A 17,483-nucleotide genomic window follows, 5' to 3' on the forward strand; every position below is an offset into this window, starting at 1 on the left:
ACATCTAAAGTTTTGAGGAGGGGGGGGGGATTGGTATGCTGACTGTAGCAATATTCACCAGAGCTTTTGCCAAAGAATTACGATCAGGGGTTCACTGATGTCAACGCTTCCCCATGGTGGCGGTGGGGTTATGGTATTAGCAACGGACGATGAACACAATTGCATTTTATCGATGGCAACTTGAATGCACAGAAATACCGTGATGAGACCCTGAAGCCCATTGTTGTGCCATTCATCCGCCACCATCACCTCATGTTTCAGTATAATAATGCATAGCCCCATGTTGCAAGGATCTTCACACAATTCCTGAAAGCTGAAAATGTCCCAGTTCTTCCAGGTCTGCATACTCACCAGAACGTCATCCATTGAGCATGTTTGGGTTGCTCTGGATCGATGAGTACGTCAGCGTGTTCCAGTTCCCGACAATATTCAGAAACTTCGCACAGCCATTGAAGAGGAGTGGGATAACATTCCACAGGTCACAATCAACAGCCTGATCAACTCTTTGTGAAGGAGATGTCTCATGCAGCGCAACACAAGTGGTGGTCACACAAGATACTGACTGGTTTTCTGATCCATGCCCCTACCTTTTTTTTTTTTAAGACATCTGTGATATCCATGGATTAGGGACTAATTTATTTGAATTATTTCCTTATATGAACTGTAAAACTAAAATTGTTGCATTTATATTTTTGTTCAGTATAATTGCCCCCTTACACTCAACTGACTGTGCCACCTATAGCAACAATGACTAACCAAATCCTTCCTGTAGTAGATGATCAGTCTCTTACATCGCTTTGGAGGAATTTTGGCCAACCTCTGCATCCAGGACTGCTTTAACTCAGTGACATTTGTGGGTTTTCAATGATGAACTGCTCGTTTCACGTCCTGCCACAATATCGCAATTGGGATTAGATCTCCACTTTGACTAGGCCATTCCAAAACTTAAAATGTGTTACTTTTAACCATTTTCATGTAGACTTGATTGTATGTTTTGGATCATTGCCTTGCTGCATGACCCAGCTGTGCTTCAGCTTCAGTTCACAGACTGATGCCCTAACATTCTCCTGCAGAATTCTCTGATACAAAGAATAATTCATGATGTCTTCTATTAAGGCAAGTCGTCCAAGCGCTGAGGCAGCAAAGCAACCCCAAACTGTCACACTACCACAACCATGCTTGACCGTTTGTATAAGATTCTTACTGTGGAATGCAGTGTTGGTTTGTGCCAGGGATAAATAGGGCCCATTTCACCACTTTTGACTCCTGTCCATAGAACATTCTTCCAAGAGTTTTGATGATCATCCAGGTGCTTTTATATCAAAATATAGTCAACTTTTTGGACGAGAATTGAATTTATATTTTTGTTCAGTTTGTGTGTACATGCAGTGCATTCGGAAAGTTTTCAGACCCCTTGACTTTTTCCACATCTCGTTACGTTAGCCTTATTCTAAAATGGATTAGTTGTTTTTTCCTCAATCTACACACAATACCCCATAATGACAAAGCAAAAAAAGGTTTAAACATTTTTGCTAATTTATTTTAAAAACTCCAACGGAGTTTTGAGAGTCCTTTAGGTGGCTTTTGGCAAACTCCAAGTGGCGGTCATGTACCATTTACTAAGGAGTGGCTTCTGTCTGGGCACTACCATAAAGGACTGACTGGTGGAGTGCTGCAAAGATGGTTGTCATTCTGAAAGGTTCCATCTCCACAGAAGAATTCTGGAGCACAGTCAGAGTGACCATCTGGTTCTTGGTCACCTGACCAAGGCCCTTCTCCCCCAATTGCCCCGTTTGGCCAGCTCTAGGAAGTATCTTAATGGTTCCAAACTTACTCCATTTAAGCATAAAGGAGGCCAGTGTGTTCTTGGGGACCTTCAATGTTGTAGACATTTTTTGATACTCTTCCCCAGATTTGTGCCCGTCTCAGTGCCCTACGGACAATTACTTCGACCTCATGGCTTGGTTTTTGCTCTGACATGCACGGTCAACTGTGGGACCTTATTTAGACCGGAGTGAGCCTTTCCAAATAATGTAACCAGTTGAATGTATCTACAGGTGGACTCCAAGTTGTAGAAACATCAAGGATGATGAATGGAAACAGGATGCACCTGAACTCAATTTCGAGTCTCATAGCAAAGTGTCTGAATACTTGTGTAAAAAGGTATGTTTTTAAAAAATATTAACACATTTGCAAATAAATAAATAAAAACCTGTTTTTACATTTTCATATTGTGGTATTTATTGTGTGTAGATTGATGAGGGGAAAAAATGATTTAATCAATTTTAGAATAAGGCTGTAAAAGTAACAAAATGTGGAAAAAGTCTAGGGGTCTGAATACTTTCAGAACGCACTGTACACAACCACACGCCAGCAAATCCAGGTTCCATGAATCACAAAACGACAAAGTTCCGTTCAATAGCATGAAGTGTTAAAAACGGATCTCAGGATGCATCTAAAAAAATTCTGGCTATGCATCTAAAAAAATTCTGTCTATCTTCTTTTGGTGAGCAACAAGAGCAGTGCTACCAACTTTCTGCACATTAGAATAGTAGAGCTGGAATTTCTTGACATGGAAAACATTCACTTCTGCCTGGTTTTCACATTGCATTCATTTCAGCATCTGCTCCATTTGTTTCCTTTTCCAGTACAGTAAAAGGCTGACATTTTTAGGACAGTGAGAGTGTTCCTTACCCCTTTCTCCTCGTCACCTAGCTCTCCCTGTGGCGCAGGCCCATCAGGAACCTCCTGGCACACAGGCAAGTGTTTCTTCAGCGTGGGCTCCTTGTTGAGTGTTGTGTAGCCAATGTGCTCATAGATTGGGTTGATGGTCATCTTAGCGATGTACTCTGCTGCCTTGGTCTCGATGTAGAGCGTGATCAGCCCATCTGTCACAAGGTCGTGGATGGACTCAAAGCGCTTCTCCCCAACAAAGTGTTTCCCATCACGGTAGAGACGGAAGTTCCTGGTTTGATTTCCAAAGCTGGGTTCAGGATATAGGGGGGAAAGAGGAAAAGGGAAGGGGGAGGGAAATTAGTGAGAATCAGTTTCTATGGGTAGGAGAGTGTTTTTACATCGTCTCAAGTGGGAAGCATAAGGAGGAGGCCGTACAGCTGGGGGGGGGGGGGGGGAAATCCTAGGATGAAGAGCCGACCTTAAAAGCATTAAAAAAAACTTTGCCTGCCTCTCCTTCCTCGTACCCTGGATCAGTGGAAAACCAAATTAAATCATGCTAAAAAAGCTTTTTATATCCAGTAATGACTGCTAGATCAAATCATTTCTTCCCTGCACATAGTGGTTATAAATAATGGTGACCTTTATTAGAGCTGATCAATACATTAAGTGTATAGTGAATGCTAACAAAATTCCTCATCTCACAGGAAAAAGGCCTCTCAGATGTGCATGCTGCAAAAGCGCCAACCATTACACTCTGTACGGACAGCAAATCCAATCACTGTGCACAACATGAGCCAGAAGAATGCAAGGAATTCTTCATCATTGGGTAAATGCAAGGAATTCTTCATCATTGGGTAGATGCAAGAGACCAATATTTCAACCTCATCTGTCAATGAGAAATAAAGGGAGATAGTTGGCGAAGAGAAGAAAGTGTTCCTGTGTGAAAAGAAAAACACAAACCAGCACAAATAACTCAGGAGACATCGTAAACTAACTAGCTAAGAATTCTTACTCCAATACTAACCAGATGCAAAGTTCATTACCTAACCCTTCCAAATTCAGATCCAAGGATGCCCATTGTTGGACAACCATTTTCCAGCCATCCTTACAAAGGTGATTATATTTATGGAAAGCAATTATAGCAAAGAATCAGCAAAGGTGAGACACTTAAGCAGAGAGAAAAGAAAGATATACAGGAGGAAGAAATGCAGTTTATTTGCATTTCAAAACCTCATTGCTTGTTTGGAAAACAATGAATTTTCACATGAGAATTTCAAACGCTGGCCTAGTTTTAAAAACACAAAATCAGAGCCAAAAACATTCATCACCTCTGCCGATCTGCTTTAACGAGACCAAATGAGATATGGGACAGAAAGGGTTTGAGGGAAGCCTCAGACTTGGGGATTATGAAAAAAAAGAAACACTGGGCAGCCCTCTCACTGGCTTCAAGGACAGAGCCCAGACCTGGGAATACACTGTGCATTAGATTTACCACGCTAACGACATCTGCGACAGAGGAAGGTATACTCCTCTGTCGCAGAGGCAAACACATAAGCGAAGCAATGCACAGAGTGGCAGATTGACACTAGAAGCACAACTTGGCTGACCTCAATAAATACAAGAAATCAACATTTTCATCACAGCAGTTTCAAGGAAAATGATCTGGATAAATAATTACATTTAGTCAGGCCCCAGTGCATAGGAAATACAACACTTAACAGCTGAGAGAAGCTGATCAATGCTGCTCATACAACCTATGTTCACATCATTCTACATCTACACTCTACACTCTACATCATTCAATGTTTATTTTCCTGGTGATTCATATCATCCTATGACGGTGCCATGTAAAAGTCACTGAGCTCTTAAGTAAGGCCATTCTACTGCCAATGTTATTCTAAGGAGATTGCATGGCTGTGTGTTCGATTTTATACACCTGCCAGCAACGGGTGAGGCGGAAATAGCCTAATCCACTCATTTGAAGGGGTGTCCACATACTTTAGTATATATGTATATATGCGTACCTAAAGGGTTCTTAAAATTCAAAATCAAAAAGATAAATGATCATCTTAAAGCAATTCCATATGTTAGCTTAGTAGAACCACCCCCACCAAATGGCTTAGATGTTGAGGTCACCAGCTGAAAGGTGTTTCTTCCTCAGACACATTGGTGCGGCTGGCTTCCGGGTTAAGCCAGCAGTGTGTGAAGAAGCAGTGCGGCTTGGCAGGATCGTGTTTCGGAGGACGCATGGCTCTCGACCTTCAACTCTCCCGAGTCCGTAGAGGAGTTGAAGTGATGGAACAAGACAAACTACCAATTGTAAATCTCAAAATTGGGGGGGAAAAGGGGTGTAACTACAAAAAATTCTAAACTAATCAAAAGAAGTCATGCATCACACTGTTTGGAAAATCTATCTGTAGAAATGGTGTGCGTGTGCCTAACCGTAGGGCCAGTGTGTAGGTCCCAGGCTGCCTCTGGCTCTCTCTGATGAGGTAACTCCCCTCTGCCACACTCAGCAGCTGGTCAGCCTCCTCTCTGGAGATCATCCCATGGTACCTGGGGAGAAGACAGAACATTGGAAATACAGATGCAGACTGGATTAAAAAAAACTACAGCAATGACTAGTTTTGTATATAAATTCTACATTGAAATAATCCAACTTACTCTCTCCCATAGTATTTGGGCCGGTTATCCACCTGAAAATAAATAGAATATTCCATTGATAAGTAAATCAAGAAAAATAGACATCTGGTTTTCGGATTGTGAAGGTTGGAAGGTTAACCAGAGGAGAACTAAGTCACCGCAATAGTACTTTCCTTGCATCAGCTATAACACTGGGATGCATTCCGTAGGACACAACTCAACATCATGGAAGATAAAATAAAGAATTATCCACCGTATGCAATGCGACTTGACTACTGTGAAGACATATAGCAAACTTAAAATAGGATCTAATGCCCACCATCTAGGTGTTTCAGAGGAAGGTCACTGGATAAGCACCATGGTCAGAGACAATGCTAGCATGCACAGGTGTCCATCAAGGGGCTGGCCAAGCCGGAATGTAATAATACTCCGTGAGACGGCTAGAATTATTTGTTTTTGCATCCCTTATTACACTCTTGCAAGCCTTTTCTTTAATATATTCAACTGGCTATGAAGTGCAATGGCAGCATTATATATATATACATACATACATACATACATACATACATACATACATACATACATACATACATACATACACAGTGGGGCAAAAAAGTATTTAGTCAGCCACCAATTGTGCAAGTTCTCCCACTTAAAAAGATGAGGCCTGTAATTTTCATCATAGGTACACGTCAACTATGACAGACAAATTGAGAAAAAAAGAATCCAGAAAATCACATTGTAGGATTTTTTATGAATTTATTTGCAAATTATGGTGGAAAATAAGTATTTGGTCAATAACAAAAGTTTCTCAATACTTTGTTATATACCCTTTGTTGGCAATGACAGAGGTCAAACGTTTTCTGTAAGTCTTCACAAGGTTCACACACGGTTGCTGGTATTTTGGCCCATTCCGCCATGCAGATCTCCTCTAAAGCAGTGATGTTTTGGGGCTGTTGCTGGGCAACACGGACTTTCAACTCCCTCCAAAGATTTTCTATGGGGTTGAGATCTGGAGACTGGCTAGGCCACTCCAGGACCTTGAAATGCTTCTTACGAAGCCACTCCTTCGTTGCCCGGGCGGTGTGTTTGGGATCATTGTCATGCTGAAAGACCCAGCCACGTTTCATCTTCAATGCCCCTGCTGATGGAAGGAGGTTTTCACTCAAAATCTCACGATGCATGGCCCCATTCATTCTTTCCTTTACACGGATCAGTCGTCCTGGGCCTTTTACAGAAAAACAGCCCCAAAGCATGATGTTTCCACCTTCATGCTTCACAGTAGGTATGGTGTTCTTTGGATGAAACACAGCATTCTTTGTCCTCCAAACACAACGAGTTCAGTTACCACCAAAAAGTTATATTTTGGTTTCATCTGACCATATGACATTCTCCCAATCTTCTGGATCATCCAAATGCTCTCCAGTAAACTTCAGACGGGCCTGGACATGTACTGGCTTAAGCAGGGGGACACGTCTGGCACTGCAGGATTTGAGTCCCTGGTGGCGTAGTGTGTTACTGATGGTAGGCTTTGTTACTTTGGTCCCAGCTCTCTGCAGGTCATTCACTAGGTCCCCCCGTGTGGTTCTGGGAGTTTTGCTCACCGTTCTTGTGATCATTTTGACCCCACGGGGTGAGATCTTGCGTGGAGCCCCAAATCGAGGGAGATTATCAGTGGTCTTGTATATCTTCCATTTCCTAATAATTGCTCCCACAGTTGATTTCTTCAAACCAAGCTGCTTACCTGTTGCAGATTCAGTCTTCCCAGCCTGGTGCAGGTCTACAATTTTGTTTCTGATGTCCTTTGACAGCTCTTTGGTCTTGGCCATAGTGGAGTTTGGAGTGTGACTGTTTTAAGGTTGTGGACAGGTGTCTTTTATACTGATAACAAGTTCAAACAGGTGCCATTAATACAGGTAACAAGTGGAGGACAGAGGAGCCTCTTAAAGAAGAAGTTACAAGTCTGTGAGAGCCAGAAATCTTACTTGTTTGTAGGTGACCAAATACTTATTTTCCACCATAATTTGCAAATAAATTCATTAAAAATCCTACAAATGTGATTTTCTGGATTTTGTTTCTCATTTTGTCTGTCATAGTTGAAGTGTACCTATGATGAAAATTACAGGTCTCTGATCTTTTTAAGTGGGAGAACTTGCACAATTGGTGGCTGACTAAATACTTTTTTGCCCCACTGTATATATAATATATATATGCATGCATGCCGCCCCTTGTGTGCACGTTCGGTAAAACCGTATATCCTGGTATTGTACAGAAATGTTCTGAAAATAGGAATACCTCCCAACCCTAACTGCAACACAACAGTAATACATTTTGATATGTGAATTTCTAGTAGATATTTCAGGTAGTATAGGCCTGGACAACTGCACTGGATTCTCTGTGGCGTTGACCACACTGTTAGTGTTGTCACATTCCCATAGAAACGTTGAGACCCCGCAGAGATATTAATTTCACTTCATAGCCAGTTGAATATATTAAAGAAAAAAAAATGTGTATATATATATATATATACACGCATATATAGGGAAAAAAGTATTTGATCTCCTGCTGATATTGTACATTTGCCCAATGACAAAGAAATTATCAGTCTATAATTTTAAATGGTAGGCTTATTTGAACAGTGAGAGACAGAATAACAACAAAAATCCAGAAAAACTCATGTCAAAAATGTTATAAATTGATTTGCATTTTAATGAGGGAAATAAGTATTTGACCCCCTCTCAATCAGAAAGATTTCTGGCTCCCAGGTGTCTTTTATACAGGTAACGAGCTGAGATTAGGAGCAAACTCTTAAAGGGAGTGCTCCTAATCTCAGTTTGTTACCTGTATAAAATACACCTGTCCACAGCAGCAATCAATCAGATTCCAAACTCTCCACCATGGCCAAGACCAAAGAGCTCTCCAAGGATGTCAGGGACAAGATTGTAGACACAAGGCTGGAATGGGCTACAAGACCATCGCCAAGCAGCTTGGTGAGAAGGTGACAACAGTTGGAAGAAACACAAAAGAACTGTCAATCTCCCTCGGCCTGGGGCTCCATGCAAGATCTCACCTCGTGGAGTTGCAATGATCATGAGAACGGTGAGGAATCAGCCCAGAACTACACGGGAGGATCTTGTCAATGATCTCAAGGCAGCTGGGACCATAGTCACCAAAACTATTGGTAACACACTACACCGTGAAGGACTGAAATCCTATCGCAAGGTCCCCCTGCTCAAGAAAGCACATATACATGCCCGTCTGAAGTTTGCCAATGAACATCTGAATGATTCAGAGGACAACTGGGTGAAAGTGTTGTGGTCAGATGAGACCAAAATGGAGCTCTTTGACATCAACTCAACGTGTTTGGGGGAAGAGGAATGATGCCTATGACGCCAAGAACACCATCCCCACTGTCAAACATGGAGGTGGAAACATTATACTTTGGGGGTGTTTTTCTGCTAAGGGGACAGTACAACTTCACTGCATCAAAGGGACAATGGACGGGGCCACGTACCGTCAAATCTTGGGTGAGAACCTCCTTCCCTCAGCCAGGGCATTGAAAATGGGTCGTCGATAGGTATTCCAGCATGACAATAAACCAAAACACACGGCCAAGGCAACAAAGGAGTGGCACAAGAAGAAGCACAGTCCTGGAGTGGCAAAGCCAGTCTCCAGACCTTAATCCCATAGAAGATCTGTGGAGGGAGCTGAAGGTTCGAGTTGCCAAACATCAGCCTCGAAACCTTAATGACTTGGAGAAGATCTGCACAGAGGAGTGGGACAAAATCCCTCATGAGATGTGTGCAAACCTGGTGGCCAACTGCAAGAAACGTCTGACCTCTGATTGCCAACAAGGGTTTTGCCACCAAGTACTAAGTCATGTTTTGCAGAGGGGTCAAATACTTATTTCCCTCATTAAAATGCAAATCAATTTCCAACATTTTTGACATGCGTTTTTCTGGATTTTTTTGTTGTTATTCTGTCTCTCACTGTTCCAAACAAACCTACGATTAAAATTATAGACTGATAATTTCTGTCAGTGGGCGAACGTACAAAATCAGCAGGGGATCAAATACTTTTTCCCCTCACTGAATGTAATATATACATATATACATACACACAGTTGAAGTCTGACGTTTACATACACTTATGTTGGAGTCATTAAAACTTGTTCAACCACAAATTTCTTGTTAGCAAACTATAGTTTTGGCAAGTTGGCTAGAACATCTACTTTCTGCATGACACAAGTAACCTTTCCAACAATTGTTTACGGACAGATTATTTCACTATATCACAATTCCAGTGGGTCAGAAGTTTACATACACTAATTTGACTGTGCCTTTAAAAAGCTTGTAAAATTCCAGAAAAGGATGTCATGGCTTTAGAAGCCTTTGACGGGCTAATTGACCTAATTTGAGTCAATTGGAAGTGTACCTGTGGATGTATTTCAAAGCCTACCTTCAGACTCGGTGCCTCTTTGCTTGACATCATGGGAAAATCAAAAGAAATCAGCCAAGACCTCAGAAAAAAATTTGTAGTCCTCCACAAGTCTGGTTCATCCTTGGGAGCAATTTCCAAACGCCTGAAGGTACCACGTTCATCTGTGCAAACAATTGTACACAAGTATAAACACCATGGGACCACGCAGCAGTCACACCGCTCAGGAAGGAAACGCGTTCTGTCTCCTAGAGATGAGCGTACTTTGGTGAGAAAAGTGCAAATCAATCCCAGAACAACAGCAAAGGACCTTGTGAAGATGCTGGAGGACACAGATACAAAAATATCCATGTCCACAGTACTATATCGACATAACCTGAAAGGCCACTCAGCAAGGAAGAAGCCACTGCTCCAAAACCTCCATAAAAAAGCAAGACTACGGTTTGCAACTGCACATGGGGACAGAGATTGTACTTTTTGGAGAAATGTCCTCTGGAATGATGAAACAAAAATAGAACTGTTTGGCCATAATGACCATCGTTATGTTTGGAGGAAAAAGGGTGAGGCTTGGAAGCCGAAGAACACCATCCCAACCGTGAAGCACGGGGGTGGCAGCATCATGTTGTGGGGGTGCTTTGCTGCAGGAGGGACTGGTGCATTTCACAAAATAGATGGCATCATGAGGAGGAAAATGATGTGGATATTTTGAAGCAACATCTCAGGACATCAGTCAGGAAGTTAAAAGCTTGGTTGCAAATGGTTTCTTCCAAATGGACAATGACCCCAAGCATATTTCCAAAGTTGTGGCAAAATGGCTTAAGGACAACAAAGTCACAGTATTGGAGTGGCAAACACAAAGCCCTGACCTCAATCCTATAGAAAATGTATGGGCAGAACTGAAAAAGTGTGCGAGCAAGGAGGCCTACAAAGCTCACTCAGTTACACCAGCTCTGTCGGGAGGAATGGGCCAAAATTCACCCAACTTATTTAGCACCTAAAGCTGCAATATGTAACTTTTTGGTGACCCGAACAAATTCACATAGAAATGTGAGTTATAGATCTGTTATTCTCTTTGAAAGCAAGTCAATGAGAAATTGAAAGCAAGTCAATTATTGAAAGCAAGTCAATTACCTCAGAGGTGCAGGTCAGTCGCCGTGGATGTGGTGCCTCCTGCTGGAGCTGATACACTTGTGCAAAAACAGAACACAGTCAGTAAAACATGATTACAGTGCTCCCTACAATATTTTCATCTTTAGAATACATTTATACTCACGGTAAGATTTCCACACTGGCGGCCTGTATTCATCATGGTCTGAGGAAAGAAGAACATAATTTCAAGTCTTAAAAAACTTTAACATTGACACACTACCAAAAATCTTTGTTTCCTGATTGACAGTGCCTCCAGGTGGTCATTCTAACACACTACACTTAAACTGTGTTGATTAAAGCCACCCTGACAAATTAGATTTTCTACAGATTCAGTAACAGACAAGATATTTTTGAACCCAAACAAATGATTACATTAGCGGGCCTTCAGCACATCTGAATTGCCTTGAAGCATAATATAGGGTCACTCATTTTAGGCTAGACGCAAGATACTATGCAACTAGCCTAATCAACAATACCAAACTAATGCTGTGGGAAAATTAGCATTTTATGCAAATTCAGAATACATCTAACATTGTTATTAGCTTAAGCTTATTGTACTTGAGAAGTAAGTTCATCAATACATTAAAACATTATGGTGCCAAGCCAAATTGTTTTATGAGGACTTTACTTTTCACACATCCGCTATGGTTGGTATGGTCGCTCTGTCTCCACTCTTAGCAACATATCCTTACAACAACAAAAATACCACTGTTCTATACTGAACCATATCACTACCGTAGCACATGCAGTTTGGGTCGACACCATTATGTAGGATAGCTTTAAAAAGAGCTACTACTTAATACTGACAAAGATTTCATTTAGGCTACTACAAGGATGTTCTGACCCTCAAATAGCTATTGCACTACATAGGACTGCAGACTGTGCTTTCAATCACACCATGAAAGGACTATGGCATGTGTGTTCTGACAGAATACACTGGATATCTGTCCCAAAGCAGAGCTTCCAGTCTCATCCCCCACAGCCTGGAAGTTAGCTCGATCTTAAACTTGAAATGCACGTAATTTCCAGCCCCCTAACCGTTGTGTATGTATTTTCTCTCCCTCTCCTAGTTCAACAGTTACAGATATGTCCATGTCTTTTGTTTAATGCAAAAAAAGGCAATAGACTGTAGTCTACTATTCCACCTCAACCTCATGAAAAGTCTTGTGATACCCTTTGGTGATGAAGGGGTTTTAACATGGCTTAAAACGCTATAATACATGAACGTTGACAATTACTTAAATAAACTGTTAGTTAGCTAGCGTTAGCTATCGAACATCGTATCTACAAATCGGATGACGCAAAATACGGTGTTTCTATACGGTGCGAAAAAACTCTACAGGCCTCCCGACAAGGCCAAAAAGAATGCTGGCTAGATGGACAAACACATATCACATTTCTATAGCAAAACATTTGCATATCTGTCACATGCATTACTAGGAAACTGGCGTTAGAGCTGGTATTGGAACTAGTGAGGTATCAAACTGACAGAAAGGAACAGTTAGCTAGCTAACGTTAGTTAACTTACCAAAGACATTTAGAGCCATTCTTGGTGCGATAACTGATGCGCAATATGACTATTTCCACCGCCGTTAGAAAGCTGATAAGGGGAATACAGTGAATAAATATTATTTTGCGAGAAAACATTCAGCAACTAGGAAAAATGTTGAAAACTGTAAAGTGTTTATACTAATTATACTACAATAACAAAGCCAGTCCAGGCTAGATAGCGTTGGCCACTTAAGTTAACGCGTTTGCTCACACTGTGAGTCACCGCTAGTAGTACCGCCGACTTCATGACAAAAATAAACAAACCTAAGGAATGGGAACAGGCGTAGATGCAAACATGCATTTATCTACAGTGAGGATAAAGCCAATATGTAATATATCCGGTTGCATATGCATGCATATAGCTAATATAATTGATCCCAATAAACACCGTATCTATATTCTATAACGAAGTCGCCATCTTGTGATATCACGTGACCATCAGCCTCAATTTTAGGCCGTAGTTTTACCATGGTTACCATGTGAAGCTGCTCAGAAAAGGATGGGGCAGGGTTGGTGCTATCTGGGATCCTTAGGATGTCCCTACCCGTAACTATTTTAAATTTCAATTTGGGAAGTCCCAAGGATCCCGGAAAGCATGGACCGGTGCAGCAGCAATCCAGTTAAATCACCATGTTAGAAGGATGAGAGAATCCATACATCTGATTAGATTAATATACCGTTGAGATGTCCTTGTAATTTCGTTCTCGTTTTTTTGGGACATCCTAAATGGAAATCTTAACTGCAAATTCGGTTCTGCAAGTAGGCATAGTACAGGCAATGTTTGAGCTAACGATTCATAAATCCTGCAGTCCAAAGGTAAGACCACTACTTGTGCCACCAGTCATACACACGTACACATGGATTGTGTGTTGTAGATATGTGGTAGTAGAGTAGGGGCCTGACGGCCCATACCTAATATGTTGTGAATGTATTGGCATGTTTATTTTTTACAACTGCCTTCATTTTGCTGGACCCCGGGAAGAGTAGCTGCTTCCTTGGCAGCAGCTAATGGGGATTTATAATAAATAGAAATACAAAATACCTATTCTATCATGGAAGGTGTGTGTGCTACCAACTTGATCTTGTAGGGTCATGAGAAGGAGCACATCCAGATAAAGCCCAGGCCTTGTGCCAGGCACCATAATAGTAGTAATTTATTACACATGTAGGCTGTACTTGGCAGCTATAGCGTAATTACATGCATAGCACATAAGTAATTAAACAGTTAAAAATCAGGATGGGAGCAGAAGCAGTTTGTTTTTGGTAGTGTCAATGGGCTGAGCGGTGGGAGGCAACATTCACAGGAATGAAGAATTAAGGTCACAGCAAAGGGGGGGGGGGGGGGGTCATTGGTCAGAATCAGACAGGTCCAAAGCCATTAGGGGCACACTGCACTGTCCACTCACATACAACCACTTGCATTATTCCCTCCCCCCTCTTAAAGCATCCTCCTCGCATTAGCACGAAATCAACTATGCTCCAACAAAGGCTATCCCACTATTACAAAGCAATGCATAGTGTGAGAAATGGAGGGTCAATTCAAAAGCCCAGGCACTGCACAGGATCCAAACTCCATGTTTTGTATTCAATATAGAAAGTGAAATTCAATGGACCCAAACTGTTTCAATTTAGCATGCAGATTAAATTAAAGCCAATGTTAGATCATCTCTGCTATGAATGTTTTAACTACCGGTATCCATAAATAATATCTGCTCATGACAAGCAAAATGTTTACTTAGCGCTATGAAGTTTATAATCTCAAAATGCAAGAGATTGGAAGTGTCTATTCAATTGTAATCCAACAGCTGAACTAAATCTCACCCCAAATCTAAAATATATTCAAGATCAAGTGAAATGTATGGCTTTGGGGTGAAGTTTGCCCTAGGTAAAGAGCTCAGATCAGCTTCCCCAGTCCTAACGCAAAACTGACCCAATATCAGCATCTATTGGCAACTTTAACATATATTAAATGGCTGTTCTAAAAAATAAGTGCAAAGCAGAGTCAAGTTGATAATTTTTCATGGAATAGCAAAAGAGGACATTGTATTACACCAGTGAAAGATGACTTCAGTATTTATTACAATTAAGAAAAGCATATGATAACCAAAAGTACAGTAAAAATGTACTTAAACTCACTTGATTGCAATCAACCTGCAGTTAACATACCTATATGCTTTGTTTTGAGCTGAAGGGCACACACTAGAGAAATGCATTTGTTAATCCAAAATCTGGTGTTCCTTTGAAAATGTTTTGCAGGGAAGTGGGGCTACACACAAAATAACTAAACCATTTTAAAGTGAAATACATGCATTTAATTCTGTAATTGGTTACATTTTTACAATACATGCCTTTTCTTTTGTCAGCCTTCAACAAAAACTTGGAAAATGTACAATTCTATGACCAACACTGAACAATTTGGGTTGCTCGAGTAAAATAGGTAGCCACAGCTGTGGTTTCAAAATCATGATCACCATCTGCTGTAGACCTATTTACATGGCAAACAGGATCAGGAAAGCAACCATCAAGCAGAACAGACCCATGGCTTCAGACAGGGCAAATCCCAGGATAGCATAGGAGAAAAGCTGCTGCTTTAGGGAAGGGTTCCTGGGGAGAAAAAACAAAACAAATTGCTAGTGCCATGAATCAAAACTGTGGGAGAGACTTGCAGCCATAGCGATTGTTAACCATTTTCACAAACATTGTAAAAAAATTGACAAAAATCAACAACGATTCACATAAAGGGCATAAAGTAGGGCACCATATTGATAAAAAAAATATATACAATTTTTTTTAACCTTTATTTAACTAGGCAAGTCAGTTTAGAACAATTTCTTATTTTCAATGACGGCCTAGGAACAGTGGGTTAACTGCCTGTTCAGGTGGCAGAATGACAGATTTGTACCTTGTCATCTCAGGGATTTGAACCTTCCGGTTACTAGTCCAACGCGCTAACCACTAGGCTACCCTGCCGCCCCAATATCTACTAATGGCAATATTTACCTTGCATAGCCGATGATAAGGCTGCCGAACACAGTCCCGATTCCAGCACCAGAACCAGCCACTCCAACTGTGGCAGCTCCAGCGCCGATGAACTTGGCTGCTGTGTCAATGTCTCTGCTCACAGCACTAGTCTGGAAACCCCGCAGTGCTACCTGAGAAAAGGCACTCTGTGGCACAAAGTCAGTGCTAGCCTGGGAGCAACAAATAAAAAACCACAAAAAATTATGAACCAATTGATCATAAAAACAGCTTGAAGATAAATATTACAATCATTTATGATTAAGACAACACTTAAATCATTGCAGAGGGGTCCAATAAAATTTGGAAGAGAACAGAGGGCTGTTTCCTTATCATTTCTATCAGCAACATTTTACCAAAGGAAACAAATCTAGACTAAAAGGTAGCATCAGTTGATGTTGTTCCTCAGGGTAAGGGCGCTAAGGGGTAAAAGGGGCAGGTAGACACTCACCTCTCCAGTTCTGACATCCGGCCGGGAAAGCACAGACGCAGAGAGAGGTCTGTATAATGCCCTGGATCCAGCACGGACCTGCACATTTAAAAAAAATTGTATACATTAAGTGATGCAACTTCCATAACATTATTGTAACTTGATTATAAACACACCACTACAAAAATAAATAACATTTGTTAACAGTCGCAAGGGGACACATGGCCAAATCATATGTACATCACCACTGACCAACTGTACAAGTCAGATGTGGGCAGTACAACAAGTAACTAGTAGCTTGCTACATACTACTAGCAAGCTACAGAGCCCCCCTCCCACAGAGGAGAATGTGCTGTTAAACATGACAAATGCATGGAAGCACTGCAGTGTTTAGTTCCAAATATCTGCCTCTACTGAACCAGCCCTTGCAGATGTCCTAGACGACCAACTCAGAGGGCATTATGGAGTGGATCAATATGTAGTGCCATGGTCCAAAATACCCAAACGCCAAACTGGCAAAGGGCACAACTAGGATTGACATTACTAGTAGCAAATGCACATAGCCAAATGAAAGCAGTCTTTGCTGCTTTATTTCTGCATGACCTTGAAATTACAGTCTCATTGGCTCATTCGAAAGCTAACGAGCGATGGTTAGCAACCTAACGTAAGCATAGCTAAAGCTGGCAACCTAGCTTAGGTGACAAGAGGTAACGTTATTTTCTAAGAGCAAGTTTAACAATTATTATAATTATTTTTAAAGGTTAGCTAGCTACGTTGATTTCAATTACATTTCAAGCCAAGTTACTTACAATTCAGTGTGCACAATTGCATGCACTGAAACGTTACAGCAGTTCCTAAGTCACAAATAAGTATAAATTCAGCAGGCCCATCTAACTTGCCTAGTTAACATTATGCTATGACAACTTATATGCATCATTACTTTCACAACTCACCAGTGCAGGCGTAGAGACGAACTTCGCACAGGCGTACATATTAGTTTAATGTGTTGACTGATCAAATCAACTAGACGAATCACCTGGTTGTCTCAACAAAAAAAAGAGAGAACAGTCGCTAAGGTCAATGATAATTTCACTACAAATTCAAAGATACAGCGAATCCATGAAAACGATTAACGTTATGTGCAAAACAACTGTATTCACATAAATTATGTGTCGGTGTGGGATCAAAAAGACTTTAGATAGAAGATGAAAATGGATTGTTAAAATGTTTCAGCGTAGATCCCCATTTACCTCCCCTTCACTTACCGGCTGCAGAGGTCGAAGCGCTGAGGAACAACTGCGCATGCCCGAAACCGTATTTAATCATATTCCCGGATGACGGGATTTACGACATCAGACCTCATTCCTTAGCTAGCACCTTTGTTAGAATATTGGAAAGAAAAATAGTACAATCACAGCGTATTCAATATTGTTCCTATCAACCATCTATGTTTCTATTTATCAATCAAATATCTATTGTATTCGTTTCAATGACAATGTGACATATTTTAATCAAGCTACTAGTGATAATAAACTCATAAACGCAGGGTGATAGTAGGGCACACTCAAAAGGGTTTCTT

General features: G+C 41.1%; 2 protein-coding genes across 5 annotated transcripts in view; both read right to left on the bottom strand.

Annotated features, from left to right (window-relative positions):
- LOC115134678 (N-chimaerin-like) overlaps positions 1 to 12,892 on the bottom strand; it is a 28,149-nt gene extending 15,257 nt beyond the window's left edge. Inside the window, exons 1-7 of one of the 3 annotated variants that reach the window (XM_029668873.2) lie at positions 12,721 to 12,892; positions 12,434 to 12,505; positions 11,030 to 11,068; positions 10,888 to 10,943; positions 5,341 to 5,372; positions 5,119 to 5,232; positions 2,695 to 2,983 (exon numbers count right to left, since the gene is read on the bottom strand). In XM_029668873.2, coding sequence (XP_029524733.2) covers positions 2,695 to 2,983; positions 5,119 to 5,232; positions 5,341 to 5,372; positions 10,888 to 10,943; positions 11,030 to 11,068; positions 12,434 to 12,452 — 549 coding nt within the window. In that variant the 5' untranslated portion in view covers positions 12,453 to 12,505; positions 12,721 to 12,892. Of the gene's footprint in view, positions 1 to 2,694; positions 2,984 to 5,118; positions 5,233 to 5,340; positions 5,373 to 9,777; positions 9,898 to 10,887; positions 10,944 to 11,029; positions 11,069 to 12,433; positions 12,506 to 12,667 lie in introns of those variants that run through there. The other 2 variants (XM_029668880.2, XM_029668887.2) reach the window with 2 other exon arrangements.
- A 1,619-nt stretch (positions 12,893 to 14,511) lies between these two features.
- On the bottom strand, positions 14,512 to 17,230 carry atp5mc3b (ATP synthase membrane subunit c locus 3b). 2 transcript variants are annotated; one of them, XM_029668901.2, is made up of 5 exons: positions 17,170 to 17,230; positions 16,858 to 16,940; positions 15,926 to 16,003; positions 15,457 to 15,647; positions 14,512 to 15,060 (listed from the first exon to the last, which is right to left on the bottom strand). In XM_029668901.2, the coding sequence occupies exons 2-5, from the start codon at positions 16,894 to 16,896 to the stop codon at positions 14,946 to 14,948; spliced, it is 423 nt and encodes a 140-aa protein (XP_029524761.1). In that variant the 5' UTR covers positions 16,897 to 16,940; positions 17,170 to 17,230; the 3' UTR covers positions 14,512 to 14,945. The 2 variants fall into 2 exon arrangements, with proteins under 2 accessions (XP_029524761.1, XP_029524766.1); XM_029668906.2 differs by having other exon boundaries at positions 16,858 to 16,948; positions 17,170 to 17,212.
- Positions 17,231 to 17,483: the final 253 nt, after the last annotated feature.

Source organism: Oncorhynchus nerka, linkage group LG2 (genome assembly GCF_034236695.1).
Source record: "Oncorhynchus nerka isolate Pitt River linkage group LG2, Oner_Uvic_2.0, whole genome shotgun sequence".
NCBI lineage: Eukaryota > Metazoa > Chordata > Actinopteri > Salmoniformes > Salmonidae > Oncorhynchus > Oncorhynchus nerka.